The sequence below is a fragment of the Ascidiella aspersa genome, chromosome 1 (assembly GCF_963924565.1).
Source record: "Ascidiella aspersa chromosome 1, kaAscAspe10.2, whole genome shotgun sequence".
NCBI lineage: Eukaryota > Metazoa > Chordata > Ascidiacea > Phlebobranchia > Ascidiidae > Ascidiella > Ascidiella aspersa.
In genome coordinates this window covers 12,856,482-12,882,610 of record NC_139447.1, presented here as the reverse complement: position 1 = coordinate 12,882,610, position 26,129 = coordinate 12,856,482, and the positions used below count along the sequence as shown (strand labels likewise).

The 26,129-nt window shown below is 38.9% G+C and overlaps 2 protein-coding genes across 4 annotated transcripts; one reads left to right on the top strand and one right to left on the bottom strand.

The window, feature by feature from the left end:
- Positions 1 to 221: 221 nt before the first annotated feature.
- LOC146167596 (ceramide kinase-like) lies at positions 222 to 4,374 on the top strand. The gene is made up of 3 exons (XM_083380607.1): positions 222 to 743; positions 1,302 to 2,699; positions 3,126 to 4,374. The coding sequence occupies exons 2-3, from the start codon at positions 1,302 to 1,304 to the stop codon at positions 3,561 to 3,563; spliced, it is 1,836 nt and encodes a 611-aa protein (XP_083236733.1). The 5' UTR covers positions 222 to 743; the 3' UTR covers positions 3,564 to 4,374.
- A 3,890-nt stretch (positions 4,375 to 8,264) lies between these two features.
- Positions 8,265 to 23,353, bottom strand: LOC146167595 (uncharacterized). 3 transcript variants are annotated; one of them, XM_083381335.1, is made up of 16 exons: positions 23,220 to 23,353; positions 22,377 to 22,625; positions 21,527 to 21,686; positions 19,802 to 20,966; positions 19,189 to 19,373; positions 17,182 to 17,987; positions 16,922 to 16,969; positions 16,564 to 16,625; positions 15,814 to 16,218; positions 14,573 to 14,687; positions 14,295 to 14,437; positions 12,244 to 13,264; positions 11,743 to 12,062; positions 11,348 to 11,482; positions 10,211 to 10,833; positions 8,265 to 10,097 (listed from the first exon to the last, which is right to left on the bottom strand). In XM_083381335.1, exons 2-16 carry the CDS (start codon positions 22,600 to 22,602, stop codon positions 9,863 to 9,865), a joined length of 5,649 nt encoding a protein of 1,882 aa, XP_083237461.1. In that variant the 5' UTR covers positions 22,603 to 22,625; positions 23,220 to 23,353; the 3' UTR covers positions 8,265 to 9,862. The 3 variants fall into 3 exon arrangements, with proteins under 3 accessions (XP_083237461.1, XP_083237474.1, XP_083237469.1); XM_083381348.1 differs by having other exon boundaries at positions 14,355 to 14,437; XM_083381343.1 differs by having other exon boundaries at positions 22,377 to 22,641; positions 23,220 to 23,304.
- Positions 23,354 to 26,129: the final 2,776 nt, after the last annotated feature.

Here is a 26,129-nt window from a genome sequence, read left to right as displayed (position 1 = left end):
AAGCTGGGGATATTTTGGCCCAAACTGGTCAGTGTTGTTTTCACAGTATAAGGCCATTATTTTCCTGTTTCAATATTAAACTAAGATTGTTTTAAAAGTTTCCGAAAATTTCCCAAAATCTCTGTTAATTCCCAAAATTTCCATGGAAAGTTTCCGCTCTGAAAATTCCCGGTAATTTTGCAACCCTAAGCAGGGATGTCGAACACGCGACCCGCCTGATGTTTATGTGCGGCCCACCACTCAATCTCACTTTCAGTAGCCTTTATTTAAAACAATTGTTTCTACTAACATCAAAAGGTCTAGTAGAACGCGCAGTATTTGAATTAGGCCTAATCTTATATTCCCAGCATTGTTAAGCAAGATGTTTGTTTTTGCGGACCATTTTAAGGAAATATATCAGCACAAAGATGTTGTACCATGGTATGATACAGCATGTAAATGTAAACTCAAGTTTTTCGCGCCATAAGGCCGAGATTTACTTGGATATTTGCCATAAAGCTGAGATTTACTTAGATATTTACGTAGCAGCTTAGAAATGACAAAATAACCATAAGTTGCACATTTTATGAAAAATGTTCCATAAGTTGCACATTTTATGAAAAATGTTCAAGTACTTTCTGAGATATTGCACTTTGAAATTGTTTTTTTGACACTAGGTGGCGATATGTATTTTGTGTTTTTGGTAATATCTCACCCATTTCCTATTCGATTTCTACAGTTTTAGGCCATTTTTGAAGCTTAAGGTAAAGCTAAACTATTTATACTTGTAATTTACAGAATTACCCAATAAATTTGTATTTAGAATGTAGTAAACAAAATTATATCTTTTAAGGTTTATAACAAAAAAATCACATCTTAAATAAATGACAAAATAACCATAAGTTTCACATTTTATAAAAATTGTTCAAGTACTTTCTGACATATCGCACTTTAAATTGGCATGATTTGTCACTAGGTGGCGATATGTATTTTATGTTTTTGGTAATATCTCACCCATTTTCTGTTCGATTTCTACAATCCTACCAAATGTTACTACAAAACAAAAATGCTCTTACATTTTAAAAAAGATTTTTTTTAAGATGAGATTTTTGTGTTATGGACCCTTAAAATGTAACAAATGTTTATTGTGTTGTTTTACACAACTTTTGTTTTTATTATGGTCCTAAATTTTTGGTTTACCTAGATCATGAATTGTGTGTAAAGGTTTTTGTCATTCATTATATTGTTAAATTTAGAGAAAAAGGTAATGTTTCCATTGGTGATTTTTTGGTAAAATATTCTTTACAATCTTTGCTTTTTAGATGAATGAAGTTTTTACTTTACCCCAACCTGATGGTTCAATAGAATTCCTAGGAAGCAAAGGTGTCTTCACATTGTCTGTAAAAGATGACCATTTTTATATTACCTGCCTCAAGAAGCTAAACCCACTCAACCCAAGGCCAATTGTATCATTCAATCAAACTTTTCATCTTAAAAATGTCATTTCATCAACGGTGTATACTTCTGAGTGGCGGGTAGCCAGCAAAACAGAATCACTCAGTTCAGCAAACCTTACAAGTTTGCTGCATTCTGTAACTGCCAAATGTCATCTTCTCAAAATTAATTTTGGGCTGAAAACAAAAGGTCATTTGTGGAAGCTACAGTATTTAAAACTACGTTCCATAAGTTTTTTTGATTGCCGCAAGTGGTCAGAATATCTCAATCAAACATTAGAATTGTACCTTAAAAAGCAAAAATGTCAACGACCAAAATGTTTACTTGTTTTTGTCAATCCATTTGGTGGAAGGCACAAAGCAAAGCAAGTACACAAGGAAACTGTTACTCCAATTTTCGACATTGCAAATGTTAAGCAACATGTTATAATCACAAAATTCCAAAACCATGCTAAAGAGTACATTGAGAATGAAGACATTTCACAATATGATGGTATAATAGCAGTTGGGGGTGATGGCATGATTAATGAAATATTTAATGGTGTAGTTATTCAAGCCCAAAAGCAGGAAGGAATCCAAATGGACAAAGCTGTAGATCTTGCAGAGTTGCCCACCTTTGTAAAACCTAATATAAAGATTGGGGTCATACCAGCTGGTTCTACAAATTGTTTGAGCTATGTGACCCAAGGAATTGATGATGCCGAAACTGCTGCACTGCACATAGTTTTAGGTGATGACAACCCTTTGGATCTCTGTTCCATCTACGACAGCCAGGGCATGTTTCAGAGATTTTCATGTTCAATGACTTCCTTTGGGTTCTATGGCAACGTTTTAAAGGTCAGTGAACGAATGCGACAACTTGGTCCAAGTAGGTATGACGTGGCAGGAATCCATGCCTTCATGAACTTGCAGTCATACAACATGGAAGTGAACTATCTGCCCACTTATGAACACAACTTTATGGATGTGTCTACTGCAGATCGTGCATGTTGTCGATTTCCCTGCAAGACCTGTAACCAGAAAGATGATGAGTGTTCTTTAAATAGAGCAAATGATTTGTCTTCTGTTGAAAGTAGGTCACAGCCAGATTTCCATTCAGAATCAGCCTTCACTATTGAGGTCAACTCTAACAACATGTGCAGTGAAGGATTTGTATCCAGTACCAACTCTAATGGTGATCAATTGGGCTCAGAGGGATTAACATGTGACCAACTAAGCATGCCAACAACAAGTACCCAGTTTTCGGAAACCTCCAAAGGCTGGAAGGTAGAAATAAATTAATTTAAACTAAATTTAGAAATAGGTAAAAAATCATCACTATTTTTTTGCATAACTGATAGTCATATTGGTAGGCTACAAACATGGCTTAAAATAACGAAAAATGTTGTGTTTCGAAAATGTTTGCTTAACATGAATCATAACAGGATTAAAAAATGGTTTGCTAATACAAAATTTGCTGTCCTTTTGGAGGCTTGTTTGGATCAATAGTTCACTTCCATTCTGCTATTTATAGACATGCCAGCAGTAGAAAATGTCTTAATGAGCCTTAGTGCTGTTATGAATAATAAGGGCTGCTGAGTCAGTAAATAGTATCAAACCAGGGTATAGCACGCCACATCCTTTGTTTTGCACTCTGATCAGCACTGCGCGCGCAACTTGCAAATAACAAACATCGTCTTTTGTTTGACGCAGGTCGCAAGGGGCAAGTTCATCATGCTCAACTCGGCGCTCATGTCGTGCTCGTGCGCCAAGTGCCCGCGCGGACTTTCGCCGAGCGCGCATCTGGCCGACGGCAACATAGACCTAATCATGGTGCGCGATTGCCCCAGGGCCGACTTCATCCGCTACATGCTAGCGCACGTAGGTAAGGCCGACCGCTTCCAGTTCCCCTTCGTCGAAGCCCACCGGGTCAAGGCCTTCCGGTGCGTTGCGTTGCCAGATCCACCCACAACCGTCGCCAGTGGCGACTGCAGTTCGCCCAAGTCTGCCGACCAGTCGCAGCCCAGCGACGCCGGTGATTCTGCAGGCTGCTGGAATACGGACGGCGAGCTGGTCAGCGATCCCAACATTTCACTTTTCGTTCACCGGGGCTTGGTTCGCTTGTTTGCTCGAGGCGTGGAGCCTAAGTGATTGTGACAGACCTCGTTTGTTGTTTGGCTGCTGGTGTAGCGTCGAAAAATAGCCTAGAAATCTGTTTGCTTTACCTGGAGAGGAGAAAACTCCGCTTACTTGTTGTTTTGCCCTTCAATCCGCGTCCTGATCAAACGACCAGCGCGCGTTCAAGCCAGCATCATTCCTCGGCCAATTCAAAATTACATAAAGCGTTTTTTTATATTGTGCGGCATCATGTAAATGTTCAGCATTTTAAAAGTCGTTGGTGCTTCTTTTGCGTTGTACAAAGAACGATTTGTTTACTACAGCAGACTACCACATCGTAAGTTCAAACATTCCGATTTTCCGATCAACCAAAACACATTACTGTACTGTAAATTTAACAAAAGCAAAAAAACAAAGGGCAATAAGACATTCAGAACGTGAGACTTGCTTTAATCGTTAACTAATCGCAATACAGAATGCAAATGTTTTGTGCCCGTGCGTAGAAATGCAATTTGAATGTGTTTGACCTTTTTTCAGTTTCTACTGTGTAAAATGCGCGTGTTGTACCTTGTTTTGAGTTTACCAGTAATTCCATTGTAACTGTGGCCTATCAATGCACTGCCTGGGCAGTCGCACTTGTTGTGTGATGCCCGTGGCTTTTATCGTGATACTATAGTTTCCATATTACCCTGCGTATATTACCGTCAAGTTTAGTTTTGTTGTTCACGTTTCACAGAACCGTGTGTATAGCGTGGCAGTCTACTGCGTTTGCCTAACCGTCCTATTGCAATCGACCGCTCACACGTTTATTGCACTTTGATTTACCAGAACACGATGGGATATACATGCACTTTCTGTTTGCAAATGGCGAAAGAGTTAACTGTGCCACCTTACGAAGCAAGAGTTGAGTGTTTGCCTTTAGAGGCGTGTGTAGGTTTGTGTCGCAATTATACAACGAGTCGCATTTACTAACTGGCATGTTAGACCGTTGACCCAGGACCGCATAAACCAGATTGCCACATAAGGGATACGTTATCGAGTTTGGCCTTGAAACATTAAGTATAGGTAAATCGACGATCCTCATATCAGAACAGGTAATGGTAGTCACATTTGACTGAAAGGTCAATTAAAAGAGGTGGCCTCAGGCAACATAGCGTCATAACCTAATTTGATTCTAACTCAACTAACGTAAGCGACAAGTGTGTCTATTTTTGTTTAGGTGATAATTCTCAGGTGATTAAGTACTGATTGGATAAGCAATGTTGTAACGAATGAAAGTTACCTCCCATAAGATATATAAACCAACATTAAGAGGCTCGATCTACGTATTTCAGTAGTTATGTCTTAACTCCGTTCTACAGTTAAATCACACATTGCCAAATAAGGGTATCTAAACGTGTCACTGTTGCGTGTGTTTAATCCGACCGACAGCTGCTGCTGAACAGCGATTGTAATATTTTTCATCGACCAAGCCAAACCAACCTACTTGAAATAGGAACCAACGTAAATGCCATTTTAGGATTATGTTTTGACTGACACAAAAAATATTGCCCAGGGAATCCTAGTATCAGTATAGAAACAAAGAATTGTGCTCTGTATTTCTTTCTGTTAACATGCTATAATCCTTACCCGGGACGGCCCTCACAGCAGTAGGTTACTTTGTTAAGGACACATGATTGCTTTATTGGCGTTTTGTTGCCGATCCTACACCAAATTAATACACGGATCAAGATGTGATTTGCGATTAATCACAACGATTTTTCAGGGTGTCGAACCGGAACTTTATGAACCGGTTTTGGGTCAATTCTTTCCGAACCATTACCGAACCTGAACCGGTTTTTATAAGATTTTAAGGAGCCGAACCGGAACTGAACCGAATAATTTGAAAGTATCTGAACCTTAACCGAACCCGAACCTGTAAACAAAAGCGGTACGCTCCAGCATGACGTCACAACTTTTACAAAGTCAAGTTACGCCATGTTCGAAATTTTATGAAAAAAATATGAATATTGAATAAAAAAATCGTTCATTTTTTATTTTTTAGATATTTCAATATTGAGCTTCTGTTTTTTTAATAAGTCACGGAACTTATTAAATGACTTACAATTCAAAGATTGTTCCCTACATTTATCGACCCACATTTTGAGATTTAACGCAAATTATATTGTATCTGAACCGGAACTTTATGAACCGGTTTCGAAATAACGATGTTAGAACCGGAGCTGAACCGGAACTTTTAAATTACTCCGAACCGAAACCGGAACTGAACCGGATTCCGAAAAAATCCTTGAACCCGAACCGAACCTGAACCAGAAAAGTCAAACGGTTCGACTCCCTGCGATTTTTCATTGAAAGATATTTTTTCAAATATACAGTAGTAGGTTAACAACCGCAGGCTATCTAAATTTCTTAGGACTAATGGAAATTGTGACTTAATAACCGGATCATTTTTTCAAACGTTTTAATTTAATATATTGCGCTTATTTTATAATAACGCCGTTGAGGATCGTACAGGAACGCGATACTTTTTGTCCCAAATACTCGGTATAGGTATCGAAATAAAATGTCAAGTATCAGACATCTCTAATATAGGCTCAAGCTTTTGAACCAAAATCAAGACAGCTTTTGTATTAAAAGTAACGTCCCTCCAACCTTAAACTAACAAAATTAACGAAATGTATGATGCTCTGCAGGTTACTTTTTATGACGTCACACTTAGATATAACTTTGTGACGTCACATTTTGACGTAACTTTGTTTCTTCACGTTATGACGTAACTTAATTCATGCCCCCAAAACAGAAATCCTAGATCCGCGCCTGGTGATTGGCATTAGAAATGTAGCCTCTGTTAATTCGTCAGTGACATTATTGACCTCTAACCAAGAGAGAAATTCGAATGTTTTTCTTTTTGGAACGCATGAACATTTTAGTTATGACGTGCCTTTATATATGGATTCGATTAGAACTGTCGATTTGAACACATGGGACTGGTGGACTGGAATGACTCTTTAAACCAGGGGTGGGCAACCGCGGGCCGCATGAGAAACTTGAATTTTGTGGCGGGCCGTGTCTAAATAGGATCTCAAATGAACGCAATATGACCTCATTTTTGGCTTTTGAGGCTTTAAGCTACCGATGTGTTACTTGCGGTACATTAGCCATATTGCAAAGACGGAATACACTCGACCGATGCGCAAAAAATATATAAAAGGTTAAGTTTGTTAGACTTTAGTTGGATAGAGTGCCACAGTGCAGAATACGCTTTTTGTCAGTAAAGATTGCAAAAAAATGTTTTTCAAGCAATTCGACTTCGACAAAGTTTTATAAACCTTTTATAAACCAATATCTCATTCCATAAATTCAGTACCCTACACTTATTATGAAAAACAATTTACACAGTTAGTGGGCTGGAGGGGCAGTTTGAAGTTAGTCGAACTACCAAGATTATCTGTACCCAGAAAGACTCATTGAGGTTGTGAGCACGAAATAAATTTCTTATATGCAAATTTGTTGCAAAATGAACCAAAACTAAGTAGCCTAACCGTGCTTTGCTTTCCGTTCACCCGTTTCAAATCGTGCAAATCTGTCCAAAAACACAATGCTGATTGATTCAAATAGCATTAGGTCACATTGTGTGACTGTGAATGTTTAAAATGTATTTAAAGTTTTCATATGATGAAACATACACTAAAAAAAACTTTTGATATTCCTAAACCTGTCCTATATCATCTAAATTATAGCTTAGACACATTATACCAGACTAGTCATAGCCAATGGCGGATCCCAGGGAAATCATGGCCATACCCTCCAAACTGTTTTTTAGCCGATTTTAACTACGTAAATGCAAAAATTTATATTTTTAACTACGCAAATGCTAAATTTTGCGAACATGGATTACGTTTCTAGTAGGCCTATGTATAAGCCAATTTTATAAAGTCCGTGTAGCACAAAGACGCCGTGTGCCTTAAAAAAAGTTTGGGCAACCTAAACCATATAAAGGTGCTTTGCATTTTATGTGATTCGACAACATTTTTGTACTAGCAGAATTGAAACGTCATATTTTAAATGAAGGGATTGGACCCTTAACTTGTTTCTATATACTTAATTTGTTGCACACCAACGTTTTTAATTTTCTAAATCTAGTTCGTATTTTTAGGGTTGTACATCCCAAGATTAAAACGGAAAAGCTTGTCAAGAAAAAAATATTTAGTAAGTCGTATAAATAAATATTTTATTCTTTGGCATGATTTTGTAAGAGTTTTCCAGCTATTTAAAAAAATGGGAGACATGCGTCTTACTAAATGCGCACAATTTCCTATGACGACACAAAAAGTAATAAAGCGATGCGCGCCAATTAAATCACATCCGGTAATTAGTTTTGTTAATGTTTAACTTACCTTTTTATCGATTGGCCGCCACTACACAATGACCAATAATGCAAAGATACAGCCGAAGTGTCAACTACTGCTATCAGTAACACAGCGACACTTGTTTTTTTGCGCGGTTTAAGTGCCAATCATTGATTTGTCGTTTATTGTGCTTTTCTTATGCATGGGAACAACTGTCAGGATGAAATGACATAACTATCCCACGATTTCTGCAGAGAAAAAACAACCAGTCTTAGGATCATCTTTTTGAAACAGGTATGTTGAACGATGAACAGAATACCTGATATCAACATCTGCTAAACTATTATTTTCCACAAAAAAGAGCGTTCTATATACTGCTCACGCGCATCGCAGATTTATTTTAAGACATAGTCTCTGAAAAAACGCAAAAACGAACGAAGAACCGGGCGGACATGTTACAAGGGACTGCGTTTGCATTTAATAATATAACGTGGTTTGGCTGAATGAACTTAAATATAAGCACCTGGTCGAAAGACGACATTTGCTGGAAGGCAAGAGGTTAAACAGTCACGGTGGATAGCCGATGATTTGCAATAGATGCTAAATAGTATGGAAACGACATGATATATATGACGGGGGTATTTTATCAGTCAGTGGCCGGTGACAACCGGAAAGGACTCTTCCTTCGTCTCTGTCGAGTTGTTTGCACCGAATTTTATAAACGCTTGTAGAAAAACGACGCAGCAAAAAACAGCGGCACGTAGAATATATAAAAAGGAGAGAAACGTTTCGTTCGAGGTGTGCTCCGTGGCACCGTGAGGCGGAACACTTTGGACAGACAGCGGCCGACGCAAAGGCGCAAGGTCCAGAAAGACAACAGCAACGGCGGGCGAGAAAACAGTTCGTGTGCTCATTTGCGAAAAAGCTCCGCGCAAAGGGAAGATACAAAAACGGAAAAGCGGTAATCGCCGCTTTTCGCGCAAACGTACAAACGAAAGAAGTGGAGAACACTAAGGAAAAAATAGCGATGCAACTGATGACGCGCTTTCTGTCGAAAAGAAACGACGAGAAACACTTTATCGCTGAACGTTCAGTAAGTACATAATAGGTTAGTGCAAGAAAAACGACTTCGACGGCTTTATAGCAGGGAGAGAAAAAGGCGAGCACCAAAAAAAAAGAAAACAACCAGGAAAAAAACAACACGACTCTTTTTGCTCAGGCGAGATGCGCGCGGTAACAATGTGGGGCGGGGGCGCAGTGGAAACGGCGAAGACGATTTATTATAGAATAATAGAATAAGTAATAATAATAATAGTAATAATAATAATATGTATAAAAAAGTTGAAAGGGCGACAGCAACGATTGGGAAACAAGGATGATGCTGCTGTTGTGAGATAGAAAGGAACGTGTGCGCGATGCGATGCGTCTCTTCGAAAATACAGCGCGACAAACGGATGTGCACCATGACGCAATAAGGGAGGAGTAGAAGGACTCGACAGCAACAGTGGATGACAGCGGATCGCTCAACCGGTGGAGGAATATCGATAAATGGCGGACGACGCCCGCTACGTGTGACAACCGACAGCGGGTTTGTAAAAAAGGAAACGGTGCGATGCAATACTCATTTTTACTGCGGTAGAATTAAGAAACGGTTATAAGTTTCCTGGTCGCATTCTGAGACACACAGAAGGCGCGGTGATTTTCAATCAGGTTTGTTTTTAGAGATATCTAATTTTAAAGTTCTACCTTTGTCAACAAAAATCGAAATGCAATAGCCTCGTAGTTCAACGATGTATATCGTACGAGCAGGGAGTAATGATTGACAACCAACGCCTTAAGTGTTATGCAGGCGTGTTTGGCATACGCCGACCAGAGAACGAATACGTCAACAGATCACCAAAAAAAGACTTTGTGAAAATGAACGAGACACATGGAACTAAATTTCTTGCCTCCGGGCGACGTATTTTTCTGCAGTCGACCGAATCACATCAACGTCCGGCCGCCTGAGTAGCCCGAATGCATACCAGGACCAGGGCCACTGTTCATCATGGGCGGCCTGCCAGACATGTGGTACATGTAGGACTCCGGGGGGTAGTTCGGGGGATTCGACGGCCCGAAGTTTCCCGGAACACCCATGGGGCGCATGGAGGGGTTTCCGGGATACGCGCCGCTGCCGGGCGTCGCTGGTCTATGACTCATTCCACTGCTATTAGGATACCTGCAATAAAGTATTTTGATATTTTTAGATGTGATTAAACAATGCCAAGTCTGATACTTTAAGTAGGAAAGGGGTATTGTTAATTATGCTTTAAAAATCGAACTTAGACCAACCTTGGCATTGGAGGTTGCATCGCAGTTGGACTCCTGCCAGGTTGCGGCTGATTACTTGCACCAGGGTCAGCCTGGCTTGTTTCCTGGCCACCCCGGTCATTCGGCGGGAAATACGACAAAGTTTCCGAGGGTTTTTCCCTTGGAATTATATGAGTCAGATCGAATTCGGGAATCCTTCGTATTCCGCCGGGCATCATTTGCATATTGCCCGGCGGACCGGCCATCGCGCTATTGTGCGGCATGTAATTCCGCATGTCCATTTCGGGATTAGGCCCCATCATGCCTTGTTGGGAAGGCTGCATCGAAGGCGACATACAAATGGATGGATGTGATGGAGGTCTGTGATAATCACCCATGTAACCGTCGCCAGGGTGAGGACCCATTTGCCTCGGACCCGCTGATCTGGGACCTGCTATACCGGGATCGTACCCTGGCGGGGCACCCCCGGGGGGCATTTGGGACATCATTTGCCGAGCAGGCGTCCGGATCATGGTTGGACCCATTGTACTCGGCATCATTGCCCCAGGGTCAGCGTTGGGGTTGTGCGTGAGTGGGGGAGGCTCATGGGAGAGAATCGTGTTTCCATTCAAGTGTGACAGTGGTGGTGGACTGGTGTCTTTTATCTGCAGATGTATACTTATCATTAGGCAGGGTGGTTAAGCTAAAATCTTCACTACTTATTGATACAGGTGTTTAGGTGGGCAATGACTTCATTTTATGTGCAAAAATACTTTAGATTTGTTAATATAAAAACAAATATCTCTGTAATGATGCTTATTTCAAGTTACAATCTTCATATTAGCATCAATTTCGTTTTTGTTGGGCTATTTAAAAGGTCTGCCCATGAAGACCAAAAAGTAGAGAAAAAATTAATTGTTAATGAATTTAGTAATTGTTTGTGATATTACTGTGACAATCTCGTCTACTTGAAAATACAGTTAGTCTACACAGTGTCACTTGTTTTTAGTTTTTTAAAAAATTGTGTTTTATTTGTCGAATTTCGTATTTTCTAAGACTTGACTCTCTCGTTAATAAGGACGCATTTTATATTGCTCCTAAAAATGATTGCATGTTTTTAGTGTTATAAAATTGTACTTTGTTCACTGTTCAGCAATGGTATTTAATTTAATGACTTACGGCATCCTGATAGAGCGGCGAGGGCATAGAAAGTGGAAAGGAACTCATTTTATGCATCATCTCAGTAATGGCAGACTGTGGCCTTGGACCTTGATTAGGCATCATAACTCCAGCGCTAGATGGTGTTCTTGGGGGCTGTAACAAAATAATTTTTTTTTTTTTTTTAAACCAGACAAAGATTTCTAACTGAACGCAATGTCTACATTTGACATAATGCATTTCCAACTAAATTAAATACCCCAGTATGTTGAGAAACCTTGATGGTTTATCAGGTAAATTGGGTTAATTTTTGCATAATATAATACCAACAAATGACTGCCTTTCCTGAAATAAAACTTCGATTGAGTTTACGTATATTAAATATATATCAATTTTATACAGCAATAAAAACTTACAGCCATAGATGCTGGAGGAACCCAGTCAGGATTTGGGCCTTGTTCTGAGGATAGCGGGCCACTAGGTGGCATCATATTGGGATGATCAACACTCAATTGATGTTGCATGGGCCCAGGCCCGGGTCCACCAGGCCCCATTCCCAAGAACTGCGCCCCGCCAGGAGAATTGTTGTTCATGGGTGATCGGGGCACCGAGTTGGGGTGAGGTGAAACCTGAGGTAGACTGGCCGGTCCGAACTCGTTGTGCATGAATGGCGGCTGGGACCCAGGGCCCATAATGGCGGGGTTGGCCATTCCGGGTGACAAAAGGGGGTGACGGGCTGCGGGAAATATGTTCAACATGTAAATCACTGCTTTGATGAATGTTTGAGGGAATAGAATATAGAATAATTTGACATTAACACCAATAAAGCAAAATCAAGTAAAGCAAATATGTAAATACATTTATTCAGCAATTAAGTTTAAAACAACCTACTAAGCAAGAAAATTGTATTAGTTTACCTCCGGCATATGACAATGGAGACCTTGGAACAGTCGAGGCATTTATTTTAAGGTCAGGCGGTCTTGGTTCACCTCTTCTTTCCATGGCATCCACCATATTGCCAGTGGGTCGCTCTTGTGGCATGCTGCCCAATGGATTGCTCGGTGGCCTCATTTCTTGCGACACATAGGTAGAAGCCATGGAGTGGGGTGCCATACCAGGAATAGGGGAGTCTGTGTAGTTTGGCAAGGGGTGGGGGAAATTGGGACCAGCCATGGCGGGGTTGGCCATCCGCAGTCCCGGGTCCATGCCTGGGGTCAACCGAGACTCCTCCATGGGCGGGCCGCCAGGTACTGGACCACCTGATGACATCATCATCCCAGGTCCAATAGGCATGTGCGACGGGGAAACAGTTTCAGACATGTGTGACAGTCTACCCCCAGGGCCGGGTGGAACGGGTCCAATGCCACTGTATTGGGACCATTCGGGACCCATTGGCACATCAGGATTATTCATGTCAAAAGGAACATTTCCGCCTTGCCCTGCGTGCATTCCGTCAGTTCGATATAGGCTGGCTTTTTCCTTAAGCTTCTCCGAAAACGGGTAGGCCTCATTGGAATGACTCATGTGTTGCGGCATCCTGGTCACCGGTGGCCGTTGTCCTTTTGACCCAACCATTACACCACCAGGTGGCATTCCACCACCTGGATACATTGGCATTCTCACACCAGCTCCACCTGGGCCTATGTAACCGCGGGGCGTTCGCACATAGCGAGGTACAGGAGCACCACCATCATAGGGCATGCGCACGGGGTTGTTTGGACGTATTGCCATGTGGTGGGGAAAACGCGGATTGATCATCTCGTGACCAGGGCCCATGGGCATATTCGGGTCCCTCATGCCCGGCCCTGGCCCAGGACCCATCCACATGGGGTTGTTGCCACCTGGGTGGTATGGTGGTGGTGAAGCCAGATCCACACCTTGACCATCTGGCTTCATGTGATGAATGTGGCGGATTTGCTTCTTGTGTTCATTGTACGCCTGCAAAAAAAGAAAGTCAGAAATATTTTAAATTGTTTACACCATTAAAATTAACAGCATGCATTCCTTAGTTTTTTTTATTATTAAAATCCAGTTGTTTGTAGCACGATAGCAGGTTTTTAAACTTGTATTACCAGAACAAAATCTTTATAAAATAAACCTAGCTATTTTTTGTCTGCAATTAATACTGTTAGACAGGTATAATGGCCAGAAACACTTTAAATCAAGCAGCTGGTTAATAAAGACTGACGATTGCGGGCCTATAACCGCAAGGATTACAGATAACGCCCTACATTACAACATTTGGTTTTGACCCTATTTAACTTACTTATAAAACACAAAAATGCTAAAAAAATGATTTACAAAGTTGTCATCAAAATTTATCTTGGATTTAAATGTAAAGAATTAAGTTCTCTAATTGGGCGAATTGTGGTAACAAACTATGCCGATGGTCGGAGCAATGGAACTGATGGACTGTATCTGGGCAGCAGGCCAGTTTTGGTGACCTTAAAATTTTTTGCCAGAAAATTTTGGGCCAACCCAATTTAGAAAACGATGGAGTATAATACAATACAACCATTCAGTAAAACAACACTTGTTAGCACATCAACATGCATTACAAACAAAATCCAAGGAGTTGAGTTAGTTGTAAAGAATTTCATTGACAGCTATTAATGAAGGAAAGAGGATGCACAATATTAAAAATGCCATTCATGTTTAACATGAATTATGAGAAATTGAATTTTTTTTACAGTACCAACAGCTAACAAAACAAATGTTTTGTTAGTGACTAAAGAATTTAAAACAAGGAATTTTTTATCATACCATTCTTACATGGCAAACATTTATATTTATACATATATATTTGAATACAATAAATTCAAATATATAGCAAATGAAGTATGAAGAAGTAAAATATTTTGTGATATTTTCATGTAAAACGTCAGTTTTCCCAAATTATTATTGTGCACCTCAGAATGGGGTTATGGGGTTAATTTGTGGCTTGTACGTGAGCATTTAACCCACGTACTTGGACAAGTCGTAACCACTCCTTGGAGGGGTCCTGAGGCCCCACTGATTGGGCACTCACTGGGTTATTTTTCTGGAACTCTTGTAGATGGCGCGTCATTTCATAATGATCCTGTCCACGGTTGTTTGCTGGTGGCATTTGAGCTAAAGAATAAATATATATATTTGAACAATCAAGATGGGCAAATGGTACATATGGCTTGCTATCAGCAGTAAACTTAAGTTACTGGGAAATATTGTATTTTATTTAATGTAATTCACATTTAGTTAGTTTTTTACCAGGATTGGGGATTGAGTCTTGGCCAAGAAATATATTTCCGATTGTCTTGATTTTATTAAGGGAATCTTGTCTATGTCGCATCTGTTCTTCCGTTAGGGTTTCTTCTGTTGCGTTCTATTTGAAATAGTAAAGCGGTAAAGACATAGTGTTAAAACACCTAACACAATGTAAATCCGTGAAAAAAGAGCAGTTGACATGATATATACTTTGCCATGGACATAAATATTTTCTTACTAAATTAGTTGAAGTTAAATGAATCGGTAAAAGAAGGTGCAAAACAATGAGCCGGGCGCCCATTTTTTAAATCTATGGCAAGAGTTGATTCTTTATAACTAGGGCGAATATTTTTTGACCTAAAAAATAGGACATTTTGACCTGTTAGAAATACATTGATTTAAATCAGCTAGGCGACATTAATCACGCGTTTTTTATACCATATATTGCTCTAATAAAGATATAATACGGTTAAAATGACTTTGAACACAAATCAAAACTAAATTTTTTTGATAAAATTGTACGATAAATTTCAAAACAACTGAACGACGAATTTCAAAAAGCTGACTATATATTTTTTTTAGGCATGGTAAGTTTTTTACTTTAATAGGAAGGTGACAATGTATATATATATTACAATGTAAATTAATCCTTTAAAGGCAAACTTAATACGTTTGTAAAAAAACGTTTATCAACATTTAGTATGGATAGGCACAAATATAAAAAATAGGATATTGCTATCAGTTCAAAAAATTGATAATGGTCGCTCTCTAATTTTAAACCCCTTACATTTGCATTCAAACTTTTTTTAATGTAATAAAATAAATATATTGGCGATGGTGTATTAATTTTAATGAAAATTTGTGAAGCCCTTTTGCTTTGTGCAATACAAGTCCAACAAACTTTTGCAAAGGCATTGCAAAAAAATTTGGGAACAAAGCATAACTAACGATCTAGGCTATTTTTAGAGGTGGCCAAGTCGTAACGCTCAACAAATCATGAAACAAACTAGTACAATTATGTTAGACAATTTTTATATGGTAATTGAAAGACATATTAATGATTATGTTAAAATCTGAGCAAATAAGAACAGTCAAAATTATTATTATTTTACCAAAAGGTGATAAGTATATATACCAAAAGGTGATAAGTATATACTTTTCACTGGATTTAAAAATTGCCAATATAAATGATTCAGCTAAAGTCTCACGTTTTAGATTTTCACCAAATAAGTAAAAATACTAACTTGTTTAGAAACAGGGGGTGATGGCTTGGCAATATTAGAATCGCCTGAAGCTTCAAATTCAGCCTTGTTTTGAGTTGAATCTTTGCTTTTTCCATTTTCTCTTGCAGAACGAGGACTAGTAAGGTTGGCTTCAGACTTCAGATGGTGCCCAGGCATTTGAGGGTTTTGTGGATGTCCCATGAATGCTTGAGAGTTTCCTCTTGCCACACCAGAGCGTGTTGGATGTCCATCTTGAGGTTGCATCTTGGTATTTGGAAGACTTGAAATGTTCGATGGCATTAGGCGGCAATTTCGTTGAGACGTTTGGTGATATGAGACCATGGTTGGGGCCTTGCCCTGCGATATCATTGAAGCTGCTGCATTGGCAACTTCCGAATTGAAAATGTAGACTAGTTGGTTGTTTGCCTGAAAAGTGTTGTATATAACGGAAATTACAAAAATGAGGACATTTGTTACATTAGATAAATGCTTAGAATTTGTGGATTTTTATTAACAATTACCCAATGAAAAGATAGTGAAAAAGACTTGGCACTATGTACAATCTACTTATAGGCTAAAGACGGTGATTTTTAAATGTTATACTAAATTTATATAGTATTTGTAAAACAGAATTCCTTCAGTAATTTTGGTTTTTAATCAGTAGCCTGCAAATCAACATAAAATCATATATTATTTTGAGAGATTGTTTCTAATTGGTTGATGCACATAAAGAATACATTAAATTACATTGACATGCTTTAATATATTTACCTGTGTTTCATTTACACTGTTGGATCTTGAATTTGATTTTGATTCTGTAGATGTCTTTTTACCTGTGTTGAATTTTGTGATTAACTGAATATAGGCAAAAATGTTGAATATGTTAATTTAGTTGCAATCCACACTGATTTATTTTCACAGCAGACACCTATATTTATACAAGGCATTGGTATCACTGGTATTTTAGTCACAGACAAGAAGTTGGGCAGTATGATAAATCCAATCACTGGTACCCTAAGGCTAGCAATTACATGGCTTGCGCAGGGCTTTTGGTTATTTTTACAAGCCAATAATTTTGTGGGCGTGGATAATTGAAATTTCTTCACCATTCTAAAAAAGTGCCACTTACTGTCATCCTTGGACCTGCTTTTCCTACGTTTCGACTTGGGACCAGATTCTGTAAAAATGGTACACATAAGTCATGGAACTTCTTTAAGTTTAATTAGTGAAGAAAAGGATAAGTTAGATATGTGAACTAAAGAGGATTTGGATATTTAAAAGCTAGCTTTCATTTATTAATTTATCATCAAAGGTTTTTCACAGAGTCAGACTATTAATAGTTAAAAAACACATATAATTTTTTTCAATTAGAAATAAAATTTGTCTTACGTTTTTCACCGTCTTTAGAATCAACAGATTGTCCTCTTTCCCTTTTATTGCTTCTTTTTAATGAAGTAGTAGTATTGCTAGCAGAGCTATCTGCACTTACAGAGCGCATTTTGTCGGATTGGATTGAAGGTGACTGCGGAGGTAACATAGTTCTTGACATTGGCGACAAAGATACAGGAAAGTCATTATTGGACATTTGTGGCATTCCCTGGTATGAGTTGGGTGGGCCCATGTTGTTATTGTTATTTTTTGTCATGGAGCCTATTCCGTGGCTAGTTGGAAAGGCTTCTGGAATGGAATTTACAGTGCTCTGAAGACCTGTCATGGGGTTCATTGGTCTATGAGCGTACGATGGGCCCATTTGGCCTCTGGGGCTTTTGTTTCCCTCAGGTGGGGGCATCATACTACCAGGTGACGGCCCCTGCCATGGTGGACCCTGTCCAAATGGAACATTGCCAGGACCGGGGTGGTGATGTGGGGACATTCTTGGGTCATATGGCATATTTGTTCTGGGCCCATCCATAAACGCTCCCGGGTGCATGCCTGGGTGATCATAGCCCATCATAGGGTGGGGTTGGCCACCGTATGGGTGATTCCTTGGATGAAATACGGGACTTCGTTGGTACATGTTGCTGTTGTTGCCTGTGGGAGAGGTAAGTCGATTGAATTGGGAGGAGGGTAAGTTTTGGACTGGGCCTGTGGAGCTGTTGGGCATCACTTGGCCAGGTTGTGGGATGTTGGGGTTGAATGAGGTAGTTGTCGCAACATATTGGGAAGAATCTACAGGCTGCCCCATCTTCTTTAACCTTCATAAAAGAGAAGATACAATTTAACTATAATATAAATAAAAACAAATAGCAATCATGATTGGCTTTGTATTATAAACAATTTAGCCAATACAGAAATGTTATAGTTTTGTATATATACTGTAAAAAACACATTCTATGCCTTGTTTTTAAATTTGAATATTTACTCAAAATAATGAGCGGTCATTGGGGGGCCACGGGCATAACTCTCTAGCTAGGTTGTAGTGTTGCAAAACCCAACTATCCAAGTGTCATTATTTTCAAACTTTGCCAGTTTCAAATAGAAATGGAATCCAATTCTAACTGTTTATATATCTGAAAATTATTATGGAAAGTTTACGCTTAATTTTACATACGCAAGTGGCAAGTTTGGATTAATGCTGCCTATCGTTGTGCTGGTGAAATAATTACTGTGCCACTTTGTGTAGCCATATAGTTAGCACTTTTTGTGGGGTTAGTGTTTTATAGGGTGACCAAATACTTGTCAATACCCCTTGCCAAATTATTAAATATCTATCAAATGCTATTGGGCGAGTAACTAATTTGAAATGCCAGGTGCATAAATTTTTTTATTTTTTTAAAGGGCGTTAAGTTACAAAAGAAACTTTCCATCGTAAAATTGCACAAAGTGCGCTACAGTGTTACTCAAGGTTAACTTTAGGCCAATATTCAGCAAGATAATACCTCACGTAATTGTAATAGTAACGCATTACTGGCAGTGGTATAGCTTTCTATTCTTTGCAGCACATTATTTGACTGCCAATTAACATATCAAATTTATAATGAAGTAGAACTAAAAAATAACATTGTTTAGCATTGCACTCACTATATGGGAAAAAATAGGTTTGGCAACAATGTGGCAGTTGTTTATAATGTTAATAATTTGTAATTTAAATTTTCGATTACATTATACATATGTTTGATACCAGTACACAAAACATATATGTTAATTAGAAACGAAGAATTGCTTTTAATCCCACAAAAAATAAATGTCAAACAATTATTTCAAAAATATTAGGATTTAATATTCTGGATTCGTTACAATGCTAGGCATTTTTATTAGCTGGGGACACAAGGGTTGAGAGACTTTTTAAGGTGGCCACATAGTATAAAAAGTTAAGAATCAGTGGCCATGTGTTTTTAATATATATGTTTGTTGCGATTCAATCCAAAAGTTGAAAATTTAGAAGCTATCTTTTACCTATCAGTGTCTGTAACACCAAGGATGTCTTGAAGATGTGATCTCATCCCAGATCCAGGTGCACCGGCTCCAGAAAATGACACCGATGTCGAAGACATGGTCGAGGAGTTTTGGGTTGACTGAAAAGATTGCCCGCTGCTACCAGATGGAAATACATCGCTTCCAAATGATCCAGCGTTAGGAGCCTACAGGAGACATTTTGTCAGTGTCTGCATCCTGTTTACCAAGTTATGGATATATATATATATATCCTAAATGTTGAGAAAATATTTAACCAATATGCTTTGTTGTTCTATTAAATAACTATAGCAGAACTTTGAACCTCGCACAAAATCTATAAATTTTCCAAAACTTAATATCTTATTTAGTTAAAAAAATATTTTAGTTTAGTTTAGTTAAGACTGTACATTTTGGTAGTCCACAACATATAACATCATTATAGTTAATCTGGTGTAATAACTAGTTTTAGAATGAACTTGCATTCAAAATCCAGTATTATAAAACTTCATGAATTCTTATTTTTTAACAGATAATTGGAAACAGATTTTTGAAAACTTGTATTCGTTTTACTTTACTACATAGTAGAAAGCTTGGAAAACCCAACAGTCCTTACCAGGGTGGAAGAAGTGGATGGTAGTGTTGTGGGAACAGAGTTTACAGCAGTGGTTACAATACTGGTGGTAGGTGAGGTAGAGACTGCAACAGAAACAGCTGTTGATGGAGATATTACTCTGCTAGCATCCCCTGTAGAAAAACTCTCACTTGATGCATTAAAATCCGTGCTGTTGCTCATCAGCATTGCTGAATTGTCCTCGAACACGTTTGCATCGGTGCCCAGGTCTGGCAAGTCTGATTCTGCCGAAACAGAGTTCAAGGTCTGTCTGACGTCTTCTGCAGATAGATTAAGAGCCTTTTGGCCAATGTCTGCGGGTCCATTGTCATCATCGGGAAACTGGAAGTCTCCATCTAGGTTAAGCTCCAATTTCTCTGTTGGAATACTTTCCCCAGCATTTATGGCAGTAGGATTTTCTGTCTTGTCGATATGACTTTGCTCTGTGACATCTGTTAGCGTACCAAGGGCATCAACAATGGCTCGATCGTCATCAAATTGCGTAAAATGCATTGTGCTTTCTATGTTCATCTGACAGACGCTCCTTCCAGGTGAAGTTGTAGTCCGTGCGCTTTGACTGTCCCCTGGCAGTGATGTTGTTCCATCAGTATGTGTAACATCGTCAGCAACTTCACTACAGCGGCTCAAGTCGGAAATGCTATTGCTTGATGATGTTCGACTCAGGTGATTACTTATATGGGATGGTGCAATGCTAGAGGCAGGAGTGGCAGGCCCAATGTCTTGAGCTAGGCCTGTTTTGTTTTTACCTCTGCTGATCGCACCTGGGGTAAGTGCGTTTTCACTTGAGGATGGTGATGGGTAAGACAGTGATGGCGATTGATAACCCGCCTGGTTTCTCCCACTTGAATCACTAAAAAAATCCCCTCTTGGACTTTGATGGAGGTTGGATTTTTCTGGACCCTTCATGTTTTTGAAAGAATTTGTTGGGCTGAAGCCGCCAGGACATTCAACTGAGTTGTGCCGTCGCGCCATAAAGGTATTTCTTTTGTTAGGATTTCTTAGGCTTTGGTTTCTATCGCCTGATGCAACATGGTTAGCTGGTAAAGACTTCTCAGAACGATTAGCCAAAATTTCCTTCCTTGAGGAAGGGGTGTTTCCTTTCATTTCATTTGGACTGGGCAATCGCAAATAAGGGCTGTTTGTGTGCCTAAAAGAAATACATAGTTGTAAAACAATCAATTTTTCTATTTGTTGAAACATAATTTAACAGAGTAATAAAACAGATAGCTGTTAAAAATGCAAAAAAAAAGCTAGATTTGTCAATAAATGTAATTTTTGCATGTCAATGTATTTAATGGAAAGGGAAACTTTCTTATTAGTTTTGAGACATTTTTAGCAAATTATTTTTTCATTTATAATAAAATTATTTATTCAACAATCAGTTTTATATTTAAACTGTATAAAAACATTAAATTCAACGAGAGCCTCTTGTTCCATCCTGATTTACTTAAATTTGCAGTAAAAGTAGAAAAAATATAGAAAGCAATTTTGAAGCAACTATAACAAAGTTACACTATATAAGTACAGCAAATCAAATGTAAATATGACAATATTTAATATATTATAGCTTCAAGTCAGGTTTGAACAACAAACAATTTTATCATGTAAATCGGTGGTTTCATTAATTTCTAGAAATTAATGTTTGCTACATTAAAAAACTATTGAACCTCTACCAAAATAATTTTTGGAGCAAAATATGCTCTGTACCTTGTTTCACTTGGTACATTTGTATTGGGTTTACTACCATCGCGCTTTGAAAGGACAGCGTTGCTCAGGGGTGGAATACATGGTGCCGTGCTGATAGGTGGGGAAGATGATAGAGCAGGAAAGCCACTTGCGTGAATACTTGGAATGCTTGCCGATTGACCTTTGGCACAAATAAACACAATTGCATTCCATCCTGTGGCGGTTGGATTAATATTGTTAGACAACCATGCAGGGTATTATAAACAAACATTTCTTAATGGCAATAAAGAAGAAAATGACTTTTACAGATTTGATCCTGTTGATCAGGGTTGTGGTAGGAAATAAACTGAACCCTAGAGATAGACATCGGTAAATGTAGGCCACTACTTTTGCTGATATTTTAGTACGAAAATATGATATACTTTTACTGTACAACAAACAACTTGCCCATCTTTTGATTAAAAAAATTTGGGTGTAGCATCGCGCCAAGTTAATTTGCTCAATAATACTTTAATAGGTAATAAAGATATATAAACTAAAACATTATTCGGATTTTATTTTTAATTAATTCAAGTTTATATAAAAAAAAAAAAAAACGGTCCAAAAAAGTGATATCGGTCGCTCTCTCTTGAACACAAAAATAAATATGTTATTATATAAAAATAAGTCCATTTAAAAGTTTATTTTAAGTGAAAATATTACATTTCAGCAACTTGTAGTAAAATGGTTAATTTCTATTAAGACAAAGTCATCAGTCACTTCTAACATCCACTGAGTCATTGTATGGCCATTAGTCACTAAAACTCTACCATATAAAAATAACACTAATATTCCACTATTAGTATTTCAACATAGTTCAGTAATTTCTAACCTTTCTTTGACAGTAACTCGTCTGATTTCGAATCTGCACTATAAAATGGAGATGCGCTTCTTCTGCCATTGTTGTTAATCATAGAATGGGTACTTTTTGTGCAATTGTTAAAGTTGGTGTTCCCTGGAGAAGATCCTAAAGAGTTACCACCTTTTAACTTCGACCCAGATCCAGTGTTAGCCTTTCCAATTACAGAAGACACAGATTTCAAGTGGTTTGTATCCATAGCAGATTACTTTGTCCCTCCACCTGTGAAAGAAAACAACTGCCATATAAATAAAACAGAAAGTCTGTGGAGAATGTTTTTTTTCCATTTTGTGAATTAGGTTCATGATATAAATAGTGGGTCATAATAAATATTTGATTTGTGTCATGGAAAATTTAGGCACAGGTATAATTTAAACTGTGCTTTTGAAAAATAAATAATCAAAAATATTGTAGGAATATTTTCATGGTGTATACATCTTATAAAAAGTTTTCGAGGACTACCTTGCCCTTACGTTTGTTACCTCAGCTTTACATGCTATTATAGTACAACTAACAATTTGGATTAAGCATTTATTAAACCACTGACAATTAGGGAGTTTAAATCTAATGGTTGTATGTACAACAAGCCAAGATGTGTTAGTTTTACATGCTAGAAACCGTTAAACAATCCCTATAGGCAACAAAAGAAAATGTTTACTGAAAAATGCCAGAAAAGAAAAGTATGATATATTGTTTATAATGGACAAATTTTTAATTTCTATATACAGCAATACTCTCAGTGTGAATAAATACACAATATAAAATTAAGTTAAATTTAATTTAAAAACGTAGACAAACATAAGATAAAATATTTACTTTTTACAAGGCCTGTGATGTTTGCCACGACCATGCAACTGAATGGAAGTTTTGTTCATCCATGGTAAATGCTAAATAGTTCAACATAACACAATGGGTCATTTCTTATTTAATCTACCATGATCAGCAAAAACCTGCAAAATAAATTTTAAAACTTGTCTTCTAGACCTAATGAAATTACCTATGCCAACAATAAATTAATCCTCAAAGCGGCTAGGCTGGTACAGTAAACAACACTTAATGCGGCATGTCTTTCGCATGGAAACTAATTTTTTAAAGCCAATATTGGACAGAAGTCCTTGTTTCTCGCGCCGTTGTACCACGGCCACTACCTCTGCTTTATACACGCCTCTTGGCCGAACGAAACACGCGACGAATCGCTTGGCAGCGATCAGATATTCGCCAAGACCGAACGTAAGTCGTGGTGTCCCTCGCGCCAGAACAAAACAACAGCTCTAACAGTGTCCAATTCGCTTAACACAATGGACAGCGAAGCGTTTTCAACCAGCGAGCGAGCGAGCGAGCGGCGGCGGCGACTCTATGCTGGCGCGCGCACTCGATCGCACACACACACGCGAATGAGCGCGATTTGCCGCCGCGAGAAAGGCAAGTAAGGCGAGAGCGACCTGTGCGCTGCTGTGTGTGCAGACGACGGGAGGGCGAGAGCATGGAGAGAGAGGGGGGAGAGTCGCTGGATGACAATAGCAAAGACAAAAGACGGCAGAGGGAAAAACGCGCAAGGTACAACTCTCGGCGACCGACCGAAAACGGCGGGTAACACGTTCGCGAAGAGCAAGTACATCGGCAATCAACCGAGCAGCACACGGCGACAGCATTTTTTTCGCAACTTTTTCCCGAAAAGTTACATCACCTTGGCACGATGCCGTCTCTTGCCTGAAAACAGTGCAATCGAATCGGACCCTAAGCTTCGCACTGACTTAGCGGCAGCGCCTCAGTGAACAAAAAACACACATCCCTGTCGTGAGGGAAACACAACAGAAGGTGACCGATGTGGATTTCCAAATTTAGAAAGGCTAACTTGGGAATTGGAGGGACGGAGGGCGTGCGTCACACTAGCATCACGTCGCATATCGAAAACAGCTTTTCTTCATCGAGTAACGTCGCGCCTCTAACTGTGACGTCTTGTGACGAGGAAGGGAGTTTTAAATTGCGCAACGACTAAACTTGGAAATTAACCTATTAACACATTTGTTGTTTGGATAAATTTTAAAAATCAATCACTGAGTAAATATATCATTGAGTCGTTTGGTTCAGTTATGGGTGACCGTTTTTCTAAACCTGAATAAGTAAGAAGCGCTTTTTTATTATTTGTTCAAAAAATCATAAAAATGTCATTCGGGCGTGTCTAAACTTTGTAGCACGTTATAAAATCACAATATTCGTTCAAGGTATACTAAATAGTCTTGTCACTTGTCTATAATAAAAAATAGTAACATGGAAATAAACATTTATAAAAAAAATGTAAGTTACATTGCACATCGTTATTTATTGCACCCTTGGATCAATAAACAATTCCTGTGTATTTAAAAGTGTACTAGCAGAAATTAGATTGGTGCCAATAGTTTGACGAGCTGCAAAATACTCAAACAACATCAAAGTGTGCTAATCACCAATCACTTTCCGTAAGCGAGTCGAGAAGGGAATGAAGAAGCCAGACAATCATTGAATATTGAGGCTAATCACATCCGACGACACAAATCGGATAAGTCTCTTACCAGCTACTTGATGCTGCAACCCGGGCCTGTCCCATTATCGCACCTCGGCGAAATATTGGGCTATTAATTTAAACATCGTTTACCTTGGCGGCATCGACGTGCTTCTGTTTTATGGCAGTTTCCAAACCGGGCGTAAAACGTTTTTGGCACGTCAGAACATTGCGCGCCTATCTTTCGCAGCGCCGGTTAATAATTGACTGTCTCGGGATTCCTTGGACAAGGCAAATATCTATTATATTGCCTGACATTCCTCCAACATGGAAAGTACATAATTATTATAACGAGAAAAACAAACAGTACTGCAGCGAGTGACAAAGCGCGCGGTATTTGCTTTGCGCAGGGCAAACGTGATATGGTGGGCTATGGGCTGGGGGCAAGCAACCTAACGACGAAGAAAAGTAAGACCCGGCCTGGCTCCCCGTTACAAACTCTGCAAACACTTTGTCCACTTTTAAACACCACGAGGTAGAAAACTAACGGTTATCATGCGCCCTGTTCGATCGCTGTTTGTCGACCGCCCCTTTCCTTGGCTGCACCCATTCAAAAGGTAAATAATTTGCTGCTCAGGGGGGACGGGCCACCGGTTTAAAGTCGACAGAAACTTTTCACGGCTAGACATTTCAACTGTCGCCAATACACTTCCGAAATTTTGCGCGGCAACAAAACAGCGCGAAAACGACATCCCAATAAAGCAAAATACGCCAGTTAAACACTTTTACGACTTAACAAACGCTGCCATATTAAGAATAACTGCGAGTTTTCTGTAGCGCGTCACCAAGAACCTGCCCGTCGCATCCCGGGAGAATTATATCACAAGAAAAATCAATACCAATGTAAAGAAAGCAAAGACATTTGTGTTGCATAAAACATTAGGTCCAGTGGCGACCACGCCGTCGACGTCACAGAGTGAGTTGTGCTTCCGCGCTCATTTTTAATTCCTCATTACTTTCAAGCGTTTAAAAAACGACAAACATCGACATTTTCTTTGGTTTTGTGTATTCTGTTGCGAATGTGGAGTAATGTCACAGAATACCTTTCTAACTATTACTTTTACAACTATGTGGTAAAACGAAAGTCTGAATTGTTATAAACCACTTTGGAGAACAAATTAATAAAATTGTTTTCAAATCAACATTTGAGTGTACCACGTGTTCTTATATATCTCAGATACACA